This window comes from Podarcis muralis, chromosome 10, assembly GCF_964188315.1.
Source record: "Podarcis muralis chromosome 10, rPodMur119.hap1.1, whole genome shotgun sequence".
Classification (NCBI taxonomy): domain Eukaryota; kingdom Metazoa; phylum Chordata; class Lepidosauria; order Squamata; family Lacertidae; genus Podarcis; species Podarcis muralis.
This window is the reverse complement of record NC_135664.1, coordinates 40293435-40306405: the sequence shown is the minus strand read 5'-3', so window position 1 is coordinate 40306405 and position 12971 is coordinate 40293435. Positions and strand designations below refer to the sequence as shown.

The 12971-nt window shown below is 39.2% G+C and overlaps 1 protein-coding gene and 1 long non-coding RNA gene across 3 annotated transcripts in view; one reads left to right on the top strand and one right to left on the bottom strand.

Annotated features, from left to right (window-relative positions):
- Positions 1–12971, bottom strand: part of LOC114606052 (uncharacterized) — a 201633-nt gene that overhangs the window by 129512 nt on the left and 59150 nt on the right. The gene's annotated exons all lie outside the window — the stretch shown is intronic.
- Positions 1–12971, top strand: part of DCN (decorin) — a 30318-nt gene that overhangs the window by 707 nt on the left and 16640 nt on the right. Inside the window, exons 2-3 of the mRNA XM_028747820.2 lie at positions 4895–5135; positions 12602–12714. Of these exons, the coding sequence (XP_028603653.2) occupies positions 4931–5135; positions 12602–12714 (318 nt within the window). The 5' untranslated portion in view covers positions 4895–4930. The remainder of the gene's footprint in view (positions 1–4894; positions 5136–12601; positions 12715–12971) is intronic.

Here is a 12971-nt window from a genome sequence, read left to right as displayed (position 1 = left end):
AAACAGAAACTTCATGTTTTGTAGTTTGAAAACCAGAAGGTATTCGTTTTAAGTTAAAGGGGTGGTGGAGGAATGTTTTGCCCAGAGTAGCAGACATCTTTCTAAACACTGCAGAGTGGTATATTGCATATGTAAACAGCGATTGCATATTTAAGACAAGAAGTTTCTTGACTGGAAAAACTAAAGATAAACAAGCAGACATTCCATACAGTTTTAAAATGGAAATAAACATGCTTTCAAAATCTTGAATGTGCCCTGTAGCATGTTCTTTACCTCATCTGTTCTAAGAAAAGTATTTGCTATGAAAAGAAATGCAGTATATTAGTTGCTGTTGAAGTAGATGAAACTGAGATAGAGCTGTAGTTCTCTTTTTAGAAAAGTCCTTATTCTCTCCATTTTCTAAATGGTATAGACATCTTTTTATTCTGCAAACTAGTTACGCCAAACATTCAGTCCTAGGACTCTGGATCAACTGATTTATGGATCAGGCTGTGTAAGATTTAAACTCCTAGAAAGAAATACCACAGCATAATTCAGTATAGAATTAAATCACCCCACCCATCCCCACCTTCAATATAATATATATGTATCATCTCACAATCCTTCTCCCCATATGGTTTGTTTAGTTTGCTGTTTGTCTGTATATCTTTTTTCTGGCTATTCTGGGGTTTTTATTTACATGCCTTTTACAATTGTCTGTTAGTTGATCCAATAAAAGAATCACTATAACCTCAAGCCTTATTTGCTGTTCTCAGAAATAACTGATTGAACTAATACATGGCACAATTCTATGCATGCTTAGTCAAAAGTAAGTCTCACAAGGTTCAATGGGGCTTTCTCTCTGCAGCTACAGAATAGTTGCGGAAGGAATACTCCAGCAATTACTGAAGGATAAGGCCCATCGTTAGTTGGCAGACACAGAGTTTTTTCATTTATTTTAGGCTGCTATGTTCATCAGATTTATTTAAGTTCCTTTGAAGTTCCTTTGAACTTCAGTTCCTTTGAGATCTTTCAGAATATCATTGTTAATCAGGGGTTTTTAAAAATGCCTTTTACATTATGTGGGTCATCATTTGTGACATAAGTGACATAAGCAAAGGATGTGCCTCTTTTGTAAATCATCTTTCAACAATGACTTACATGGAATTACCATGACATTCTTCATGTGCCAGTTATGCCCCTAAAGTGAGAATCCTAATGGCCGATAGGATCAATTGATTATTTACCAAAAAATATTACAGGTTTCATAAACGAAACAAAACCCTTACAGACTTCATTCTAGACTCTAATTTAAGGCACAGAAATATTGTCAAAAAATTGTAACATTTTAGCAACAGGGGAATAAGAGCTCATATAAACCATCCTTTTGCCTGATTAACTGGGAGAAGAAATAAAATACCATTTATGTTATTTTATGTTTCACATTTGGATTTGCTAGAACATTTGTCCCTTATGATACTCCTCAGGATTAGATAATTAATCTATTAATCTAGAAACATGCCAAGGTCTTTTAACTTCAAGTAGAGTTAATAGACTTCGAGACCTGTGTGCCAGTGTGGTGCAGTATCATTCTAAAGTGTTGGGTTGAATCAGGGAGGCATGGGTCCACATTTTTGCTCACTGGGTGACTCTGAGCCAGTTAATATCTCTCAGCCTAACCTCCCTCACAAGGCTATCATGAGAATAAAATATATTGGGGGTGGGGGGGTGGGGAGGGTATATATGATATGGAAACCAGAACTCCTTTGAGGAAGGTTAAGGTCAAAATAAAACCAAGTTCATTGCTTCATTGTGTTGTGCTTTAATTCACACGCACCTACATAGAAAAATAAAAATACCACCCAAATGACTTCAGTAGTAAAGTTCAGTACTAAAAATTCTGCTCCCATTCTCACTACAAAGAGATCTACAAACCTGCAACCATCTTACAGAACTTCTACTACAGTAGCTTCGTCATCCTCATCCTCATAATGGCAAACTGAAAAGATTTTGTCCTGGTTCATGCTGGGAGAAAGAGCCTACAGTTAGCTATGATGCACAGTGGAGTATCATTGCTGTTTGTTCTCCATTAAGTTGTAAGAGCCTTCCAATAGAGGCTTTATAACTTGGGGCATGGTGCCTTACTGGTAGGGTTACCACCTTTGTTCTGGCAAAATACAGGACAGGATGGGGACAAGATTGATAGGTGAAGTCCCCCCACACCTGGTGCTGAAATGACTTCAGCACAATCCATTACATTGCAGCCTAACAGGACAACCCCTCTGGGATTTGTCACATGCACATGGATGTGTAAATACGTCTGTGCTTTGCTACCCAGAGCTTAAATTCATGACCTTTAACACACATACACTACTGTATGTAAAAAGGTAAAGGTACCCCTGCCCGTACGGGCCAGTCTTGCCAGACTCTGGGGTTGTGCGCCCATCTCACTCAAGAGGCCGGGGGCCAGCGCTGTCCGGAGACACTTCTGGGTCACGTGGCCAGCGTGACATCGCTGCTCTGGTGAGCCAGAGCCGCACACGGAAACGCCGTTTACCTTCCCGCTAGTAAGCGGTCCCTATTTATCTACTTGCACCCGGGGGTGCTTTTGAACTGCTAGGTTGGCAGGCGCTGGGACCGAGCAAAGGGAGCGCACCCCGTTGTGGGGATTCGAACCGCCGACCTTTCGATCAGCAAGCCCTAGGCGCTGAGGCTTTTACCTACAGCGCTGGGGCAAAAAAATAAGCAAATGGGGTGGGCATATTCTGATAACGAGTATGTTAAATTTCTGAAAGAGAGAGAATATTTTAAGGGGTGGGGAGCAAGCCTTCTGGGGAGCTACTTCTCCTCCACCCTCCTCTCTCAAATATCATGCAGATAATTATGTTCAGAACTGGGGCTTCTAGTCTACACTGACCAAACCCACTCAGACCCTCTTGCTCCCTGAGAAACAAGGCCTGGCACTCCCAGGCTGCAGCTCTGTGGAAGACCGCCTCAACCCACCCTGGAGCTGAAGGGAATTGGAAGCAGCAACATGAAAGTCTTGCCCCATTGTTTGCTCATCCTTGGGGGCGGTATGAGAGAGGGAGCGATGAGAAAAAAAGAAAGGAAAGAAGCAAGAGGCGGTTTCTCCATCCAAGCCAGCAATGCCTTCCCTGTAGGAACAGAGGCAGTCATTTGGAGAGGGTCCCCAACTTGGCCAAGAAAGAGCAAGAACAAGAGAGCAGGACAGACATGCAGGAAATACAGGACAAACGATGTCCTGTATTGAATCAACACAGGATGTTAAATTGTGCATTAAAACATGGGGCAATCCTGTATTATACAGGATGAGTTGCAACCCTCCCTTACTGGGCTGATTTTCTATATTGACAATGCAGGCTGGGGGCTGTTTCCCTACAGCAGGGTTTTATGGTGTAAGCAGTAATTATAAACAGCAAGCAAGTAGATGACATGGTTTCTTTCCATACCAATGCCACTCTGGCAGTGCTAGTGTGGGAAATAACTGTGTCATCAGTTCATCCTGTGTGGTTTCTTTTGACAGATGTTACTGGTATAGGATGGGATCCAGATATGAGGAAACAGCATTTGAGCCACAATGGTATGAGTGGTCATCGTAACATGAATTAGCCCTAAGGATGCTGACAATAAGCAGCATACATCTGTGAGGCTGTGTTGTTGAGTTTAAAAATGTACTATAGAAAAACAAAACTGGGGGGGGGGGAATTGCACACAACTACGAAACAGCAGAGATAGCCCAATCCTTTCTGTTATTGCATCTGAGTCAAGAAACAACAGCAGAGGAGCTTCAAGGTCCTGCCCTGCCTCTTCCTGTACCACCCCCCTTGAGATACCTGAAACTTCAGGTAAACACCATCCAGCTGAATGTCAAAATTAGATGTAAGGTGCCTGGCTGTCATTTTTTTATCAGTTTTAGGGGCACCTGTAGTACTATGGCAGATGGTTTAAAATTGGACTATATTTTGATATACAGACAAGAAAGCCGAAAATAACAAACTTGAAATTCAACCTTTTCCCTTAAAATGCTTTACAGGATTTACTTTAAGCAACTAAAGGTTCCTTTCACATGATATTGCCAGCCTGGCAAGTTTTGGGCTTAAAAAAAATAATCAACAACAGAATATTATCCCTCCCTTCCCAATACTATCATAAGTTTCACAGCCTCAGGCTAACCGTGACAATGGGAAAAAAAACAATTCAGTCCATTTGCTATCTTGACTAAGAACTGGCAAATAATTCTTCCCTTAATTTTTGTGCAGAATCCTAACACAACTGTTTGTTACTAATAAATACAAGTCAAATCAAACTATCCAGACAGTTGTGCACAGAACTGACTCTGTGTTCCTCTGTGAATCTCTGTTTTATAAATACTTATTGGTTTTCTACATAAATTATATCTGGTTAATGCTTTATCGGGATGTGGGTGGCGCTGTTGGTTAAACCACAGAGCCTAGGACTTGCCGATCAGAAGGTCGGCGGTTCGAATTCCGGCGACAGGGTGAGCTCCCGTTGCTCAGTCCCTGCTCCTGCCAACCTAGCAGTTCGAAAGCACGTCAAAGTGCAAGTAGATAAATAGGTACCGCTCTGGCGGGAAGGTAAACGGTGTTTCCGTGTGCTGCTCTGGTTTGCCAGAAGCGGCTTAGTCATGCTGGCCACATGACCCGGAAGCTGTACGCCGGCTCCCTCGGCCAATAAAGCGAGATGAGCGCCGCAACCCCAGAGTCGGTCACGACTGGACCTAATGGTCCGGGGTCCCTTTACCTTTACCATCGCATTTACACACTTCAGCACAACTCCACCAAAAACTGTTTCGATTATAATTATGTGAAAGATATGAGTATGAACACAATGCCACCAATTTACAAATCTTTGCTTCTTCTTTTTTGACTTCTAGATTCACAGCTGCCACCTTGAATAGATGAACTAAACCATGAAGGTAGCCGTTTTCTTCCTTCTACTCCTGCCACTTTGCTTGGCTAAGCCATTCCACCAAAAAGGCTTGTTTGATTTTATGCTTGAAGATGAAGCAGGTTCTGGAACTACAGATACTCCAGAGACTTATCCTCCACTGCAAGGCCCAGTATGTCCATTCCGCTGCCAGTGCCACCTTCGAGTTGTGCAGTGCTCTGATTTAGGTGAGCAAAATGAAATATTGCTTCATAAAATGTTTGTTTATGTTGGCTCACAATGACAACTTAAGCTATTTTTGGGTATCAACACCAACATAGTTACTGAGTTCTCCTGTCACACTATAATTTTGCCATTGTTGTGATAGTATCTGCATGATAGTCTTGTCGAAAACAACAAGGAAAATAAGGAGAGAGAGTTCAGCTGAGAATAGGTCAGCTGAAAAACAGGGTCTTTGTGGTGGTAGACCATGAAAGAAATAGTGGTAGTCATTTGCTTTCCGTCCATTTTACGCTGCCTTTCATTCAAGACCACAGGCATTTCTCTTTAAGGAAATGCCAGTTTGTCAATGTTCTATCATAATAAGCCCGGAAGCTGTACGCCGGCTCCCTCGACCAGTAAAGCAAGATGAGAGCCACAACACCAGAGTCGTCCGCGACTGGACCTAATGGTCAGGGGTCCCTTTACCTTTTTTTAAATATGGTTGGGTGACACAGACCTATATTACAAATCCAGGTAAATCTAAATTCTGAGTACCAAACTCTGCTACTCAAAATTTCTTGAGGAAATTATGATTCGCTCTATTTCCTAATCAATAGGTCACACGGGCCACATAAAACTGGTTGTTACAAGTTTTAACTTGGAAATATGAGCATGTGGACTCTAACATTTTCTAACATTGGCTTTAATTTGGGACTAACAGTAATGCTTTTAATTATTCTAGTTTCATTAAAATATAACTATTTTAGTCTTCATTGACAAATACAAATATACATGTTTGTGTACTGGATGCTTTCCAGACATGAAGAGGAAGCAAAGCAATGGGCAAAGGTCAAACATCTAGGCAAGGAAGTAGATCCCAAGTAAAGGAAACAAAACCCCATAAAACTTAGAAATTGTGGGGAAAGTTAAGGATCAAAAGAGCAAAAGTTTTTTTGTTTCTTTTTTAAAGTTTCTATGATGACTGTTTTTCCTGTTGAGTTGACAATTTTTTTTCTCTGTCTGGGGTTTTTGGTGAATTCTTTCTAGGAAGTTAATTATCCTATCACTTCCTTATATGAAAATGCATGCCTCTACAATTATATAGTCAACCTGTATCTTCTAAATAAGCAACATTGTGCCTGAACTAGAGCTTTGGGTATGCTTTGAATTTTCAGTTGGGCCTGTTAAAAATTCAGCGCAGTTTTAAGTACTGTAAGTGGAGATGTCAATGACATTGTCATAAATAATGGAGGGGATGTGTACTGCAGCAATGAACAGCTACCATTTATTTATATGAGAGAAACACAATTCTGAGACAATTACTGGAACAGGACAGATTTCTGTTTTGATCAGTTGTCTTCTAAATTGAAACCAGAACTCAAAAGGAGTCAATGAACACCAAACTTATTCCATCTGCATAGTCCTTCACATTCTTCTGAAGAGATCTGCTGACGGCCTTGATGCTATGAAGCTACTGGATGTTGTTGGGTTTTTTGGAAGAGATATATTTATGATGCTTTTTGTAATATTTGGCTGGTTGGGAGAGGCAAACAGCAAAGCTTCTGCCTACATATGATTCCCAAAGTTACACAGAACCCAAGATATTTTTAGCCTTCAATAAAGGGGCAAACAAGATATTACTTTAATAGTGTGATTGCCAACTATGCTTGGTTGTTGTTGTTATTTAAATATTAAGCTATGTGATTTTCATTAGGATTGCAGCTGAGGACGGAAGTTTAAAACTGGCCTCCCCTAATTTCCATGACCCTTATGAAAAATCACCCCACTTTCACAACTATCAATTTAAAAAATATGGTTGCTAATTATGCTATTAAAGTAATGTCTGGTTAGGCTCCAATTCTGTGCTCCAGTTAGAAACTGCTTCTATTATGACACACATATAACCATTCAACAACCACTTCCCCTCAGCTGGAGGAGAGGTCACCTTCTCAAAGCTGAGATCTCCCAAATATTAGCTCCCATTTAGAAAAACATTCCCCATCAATCCTGTGCCATTAGAAATCTGTTTAGCAAAAGAGATGACTGGCTAATCACAACTTGAATCATACAGTTCTCAAAAAATTGACAAATATTGTCATTTCTAGCTTTCAGTAGGCCAGTAAAATCAAAATTTAATTTCCTTGACTTACAGGTAAAGAATATCCATTACTACGGACTGATTGTGTATGTCCAAAACAAGTTTAATGAAACAAACATTTTGGACATTGTTCGTAAATCTCAAAACCAACCCATTAATGATGGAAATAGTTCAGATTGAGCTATGTCCACTGATAAATGGTGCCATTTTGAGGGTTTTAATCACAGTCCATTTCATGAATATACTTCATATATGTATGGCATATCTCACTCACATCCCAAATTGTTGCTAGATTCTAAATTATGGTACTAACGTGTCTGAATAGGCACTTCAATTTCTATAGCTTTTCACACCAGACAAACTACTGCTTTGCTCTAGCTGTTGGAGCCTCAGAATGCTGGCTGAATTAATTCTGTTATGCTGTAAGAATTCAAGTTGACTGCTATCCAGACTTCATCCTCCCTAGTGTGCAAGGGTGGAACAAGATAACATTACTATATCCCATCAACAAGCTTTTTACAACATATTATTTATGCTAAAATTCCCTCTGGACTGAATGATCAAATATGAAAATATTCTTGGATGGTTTGCTTAGCTGAGTTGAGAGCCTGTTTAAATATCCACTTAAATGCCCAGCAATTTGGGTGGATAATTACTTTTCCTGATTGATTCTCTTCTCTCCACCCATGCATTACTGAATGTTATTGCAAACAACATTCCAGCCTCTTAAGACTCAGGGGGCACATGTTGCTGGATTCCAACTCCTATGCTCCCTGACCACTGGTAAGGCTGACTTGAGCTGATGGGAACTGGAGTCCAGCAACATCTGAAGGACCACAGTTTCCCATCCCTGAATTCAGTAATAAAAATATGTGCATTAAGTACATCCTTTGTTAGCATATATGGAGTCAAAATCTCTGCACTGGAAGATTGTGGTTTAATCAAAACATCTTCTCACACTTATCATATATAGTGGTACAGTTGCTGTTTGCTCCAATAGTTTTAAGAGCAAATTTGTAACTGATTGTCTGCATGTTTGGTCACATGTCACTATTATTGGATAGTGCAAGTTTTTGTAGCTTTTTTGTATTTGTATTTAAAGTGGACTCAGTACCATCATCTCTCTGTCATTTATATCCTTCACCCTGAGTCTGCAAACTGACAGCTCACATTGGTCAGAGGTGCAGAACAGATGTTTCCCAAACCACACCCACCAACCACTACCCCTCCACACAAAAAGCAGGATGATGCTGCACAAATGAAAATACTGAGGATCTTTCACAAAAGTCTGTTTTTTAGCAGCAGAAGAAAGAGTTTCAGTGTTGTTTTGATTTGGCCAGCACTTGAAAAACTGATGAAGAGTCAAATAAATTTGAAAATATACTTTGTGCATGTGTTGTGCATGTAAAGGAACTTCTCTGAATACTTTCTTTTCAAACTCTCCAGCACATTTAGCAATCAAGCCTACATTGCTGAAGAGTTGACCTGAGGCATACATTCTACCCATTTGCTGTTATAGACATCACATAGGAAGAGTCATATGAGCTTTTTGCTTTGTTAGGGTTTTGCAATCAATATGCCAATGGCTTGTTTAAAAGTTTTTTCCAAGAACACTATATGGGGGGAATGAACAGGGGAAGCACACCTTCCCATCTCTACCAGTCTGCCATTCCTTCCCAAACAAAAAATAAAATAAAATAAAATAAAATAAAATGAATGAATGAATTGTATCACATAGCAATTAGGGTTGTTGAGGAACAAACCGCAGGCATACTAGGCTTTTGAAAGAATGTCCAAACACTCAAACAGAAATTTAATACATGGCATCACTTCAGTGTAGTGAACCACATGAATCCCATGTGGTGTTCGTCATGAACCACTAACACATTTTGCAACATGCACATGTGGTGGAAAGTTGTTGGCAATCAAGACTTCATGCCTCATGTGAAATAGAGGGCACAGGAATTGTACCATTTTTTGCACAGAAGCAACTTGATGGAAAGATAAATGGAGGTAACTGTCATATGGGGTCTCCTGGAAAGACTCCAGCCATTTACACACAGGGAGGAACTAATGTTGCAGCCAAGGTTCAGGCACATGCCTCCATCCTCCCAACTTGGAAAGTAGCACCAGCCTGTAGGAAATTTGTGCTACCTGGATGCTTGGCTCAGTCTAAAACAGAGATGTGAGATATAAGGGGTTATTCCTGTGCATGCAGTTTCATGTCAGGGGAGAGGACAAGTACTCTGAGTAATGGAAATGTACAAATGCTACCATAATTGTATATACTGCTACACAATATTTCTGATAACTTCAGCTGTGGAAATGGTGTTATGAAATACTAGGATCAAAAGGTCTTATTATTTGGAACACATTTTAAGGGTTAGTCATTCCAGAATATATTCGGCAAAAGATATAAATGACAAAGGCAATTTATAGGCCTGGTGGCCCAGGCTGAGTCATGTATGAGCAATGAATGGAGAAATCTTCAAGAAAATTAATCACTGCCATATGGCTTCCTGTTGCTAGATCAGTTTCGCATGTTTTAATTTGCTAAGAGTCCAGATGGATGAAATAATTCAAGCTTATTCAAGTTGTGCTTGCAACAAGTTCTGTAAGAAAATGCAAATTTTATACAAACTTGTAGTGGCAATAAGTCTTCTCTTAAACCTAAGCACAATAAGTAAATCCAAAAGTATGGGTTTATATAAACACATTAGGCAATTCTATCAGCTCCTGCAACAAGGAATCTATAACAGCAAGCTATTATGAGTCAACCTTTGTAAGCTTCAGAATTCATGCAAATTGGACTTTGAAGTTCTATTTAACTTATAAACCAACAGTAAGCCAGTAAGATTTCTTGGTTAAAATAAATAATTTTATTCATAAACTTATGGATAGAAATAGAGCTGACATATGGCATTCAGAGATAAGAAGGCTGCAGTAGTCAAGGCATGAGAAAACCTGAGCACAAACCATACTTTTCACTAGTGAGCAGAGAGAAATGACCATAGGTTTGCAATAATGTAAGGGGGGTAGGGTAACATAACTTGGCAATAGACTGAATGGGAAGTTAAAAAGAGAGAGATGAATCAAGATAAGGCTAAGGTTCTACCTCTGGTTTTATTCATAAATCAATCTAGTCTTATCTTCAAATGTTTCAGCTTGTACTTCTATGATATTTTCTAGTGTTAACTTTGTTTGAAATAAATTGTGGATTTTATATAAATTGCCCAGACTCCTCACTACCCTGTCTCCTCTGCTTACTCTCCCATATGTACCTACTTGAACCTTAAGATCCATTCAGAGGCACCTTTGAGTTTTGGTGCCAAGTGAATACCTTTCTTTTCATCCAGGCCTTTGAAATATTATTCTGGGCCTCTGCGTTTTAAAAACTGTGTAGCCATTTAAATTAATTCACCCAAGTTAGTCATGACTATTAATTTCAGGGCTAGTGTCAAAAATGGGCACATATCACAGTACTGAGCAATTCTTTCTTTCTGTGAAAACTTTCTATACTAACAGGACAAACAGAATGAATATGCATACTTACAAGATATTTTGGTTAGAAAAGCAAATGTGGGTGACAGTGTTATTTAATTTAGATAGGGCTGTGTAATATGAAATAATTTTAATTTTCTTCCTTCACCTAAGCCACATATATGAAATGGTATCACAAGTGTTTTTAATTTAAACTGACTGATGTTCTTCAGGCATTCACAGAACAGAAATGAATCTGTTTGTAAAAACAACGCTCTGTATATAGTTTCTGTTTCAAAAAAAAGAAATGGCAGTGGAGTCATTTAAAATTGTCTTAGTTTTTATAAATCTAATAGCCTGAACATTTATATGAGGATAAATATGAGAGCACTGATATGTGGAAAAGCCTGAATGTAAAAATAATGCTAAACATCTTTAATTATATTCTGATGTTTTACTCATTACAATCAGTGATCAGCTCTTTACTTTAGTGGAAGGATACAAATCAAATGAGGCATGTTTTTGGTCTGACTACGTTGATTACATACAATTTATTCTTTTTAGATGTATGACAAGGAACTGAATCCAAACATGGCCTTTCTTCAAGCACTTCATATTTGCTGAAGTCAGCAGAACATGGTATTTGGAAAGTTTCCAAGACCGGGTCCCTGACTGTCATCCAGAATTAGAGTTTAGGATTTAACTGACCATAATTAGAACATGGAGGACTTGGAATTTGAAGCAGTGAACTTAAAGCTTGACTTGATATTGTATGAAGAAACTGCTTGTTTAAATTGGTGGGGAAAGGGAAGCTATTTTACTTCAATGGGGGTGGGGGTGGGGATGTCAGTAGGACTGGTTTCATTCAAAATTCAATAGAATAAGTAAGAGGTAGCTCTGACTATGAACCATGCTTGCTAGGGCTGACAGAAGTTATAGCCCAACAACTTCTGGAGGGCACCCTGGAATAAACAATAGGAATAACTCCTTCTATGGTACTGATGAATGATGCCTTGGCTAAGGACCAAAGTGAGAAAAGAACTACATATGGATTGTTATAGGACCAGACTACTGTGAACAGTTGAAGATAGAAGGTAGCAAATTAGATGTTTATGATATTTTTACATTTCATTGTGTGACTTCCCCAGCATAAGAGAATAGTTACAAGCATTGAACTTGAGAGAGATCTGTCTGTCTTTCATCTAAACAAATGTTTCCCATTCTTGGGTCTCCAGCTGTTTTTGAACTGCAATTCCCATCATCCATGACCACTGGTCCTGCTAGCTAGGGATGATGAGAGCTGTAGTCCAAAAACAGCTGTAGACCGAAGTTTGGGAAACACTGGTCTTAACCCTTGTTGAGGGAACTGGCTATTATCAAAGACAGAATGCTGAGGTAGATGAACCACTTGTCCATTTCAGAGTAGAAGTTGTTATCAATCTTTTCAATTTTTAGGTAGTGAAAGCTTGAAATCAGTTGCTCTGCGTCAATAATGAAGATATAAGTAACTATTGACCCTCTTTAACACATCTTTATGCTTTTGTATGTTGTGACGGTGACCAGCTTGGATGGCTTTAAAAGAAGAATAGATAAATTCAAAGAGGATCCCTCGGCCGGAAAGCGAGATGAGCATCACATCCCATAGTCGCCTTTGACTGGACTTAACCATTCAGGGTTAACCATTTAACCTTATAAGTGGCTACTAGTCATAATGGCTATATTCTCCATCCACTGTTGACCATATGCCTCTGAATATGAGTTACAAGTTGCATTCAGATCCTACTTGTGGGCTTACTATAAGCATCTAGTTGGTCACTATAAGAACAGGATGTTGGTCTACCTGGACCTTTGGTCTGATCCAGCAGGACTTTTATCTTGTTCTTATTAATTGCTATTTTTAAAATCCCATTACAGGTCTGGATCAAGTTCCAAAGGATCTCCCCCCAGATACGACTCTACTGGACCTACAGAACAATAAAATCACTGAAATAAAAGATGGAGATTTCAAGAACTTGAAGGATCTTCATGTAAGTTGCAGTGAAATACACATTACATGTTAGTCACATGTTTGATCAGTTCCAGTAGGTTCAGAGACTGACCTAGAATAATATCTACCTTGCTGTTGGTACTATATAAATATTTTGCATATAAACATATAAAGGTTATGTACTAAGCCACTATTGCTACTGTAATTGTGGGTTATAGTCAATTTAGTATTACTCAGAGTAGATCTATTGACATTAATGAGCAGGAATAAGCTAGGTGCATTCATTACAATGGCTTC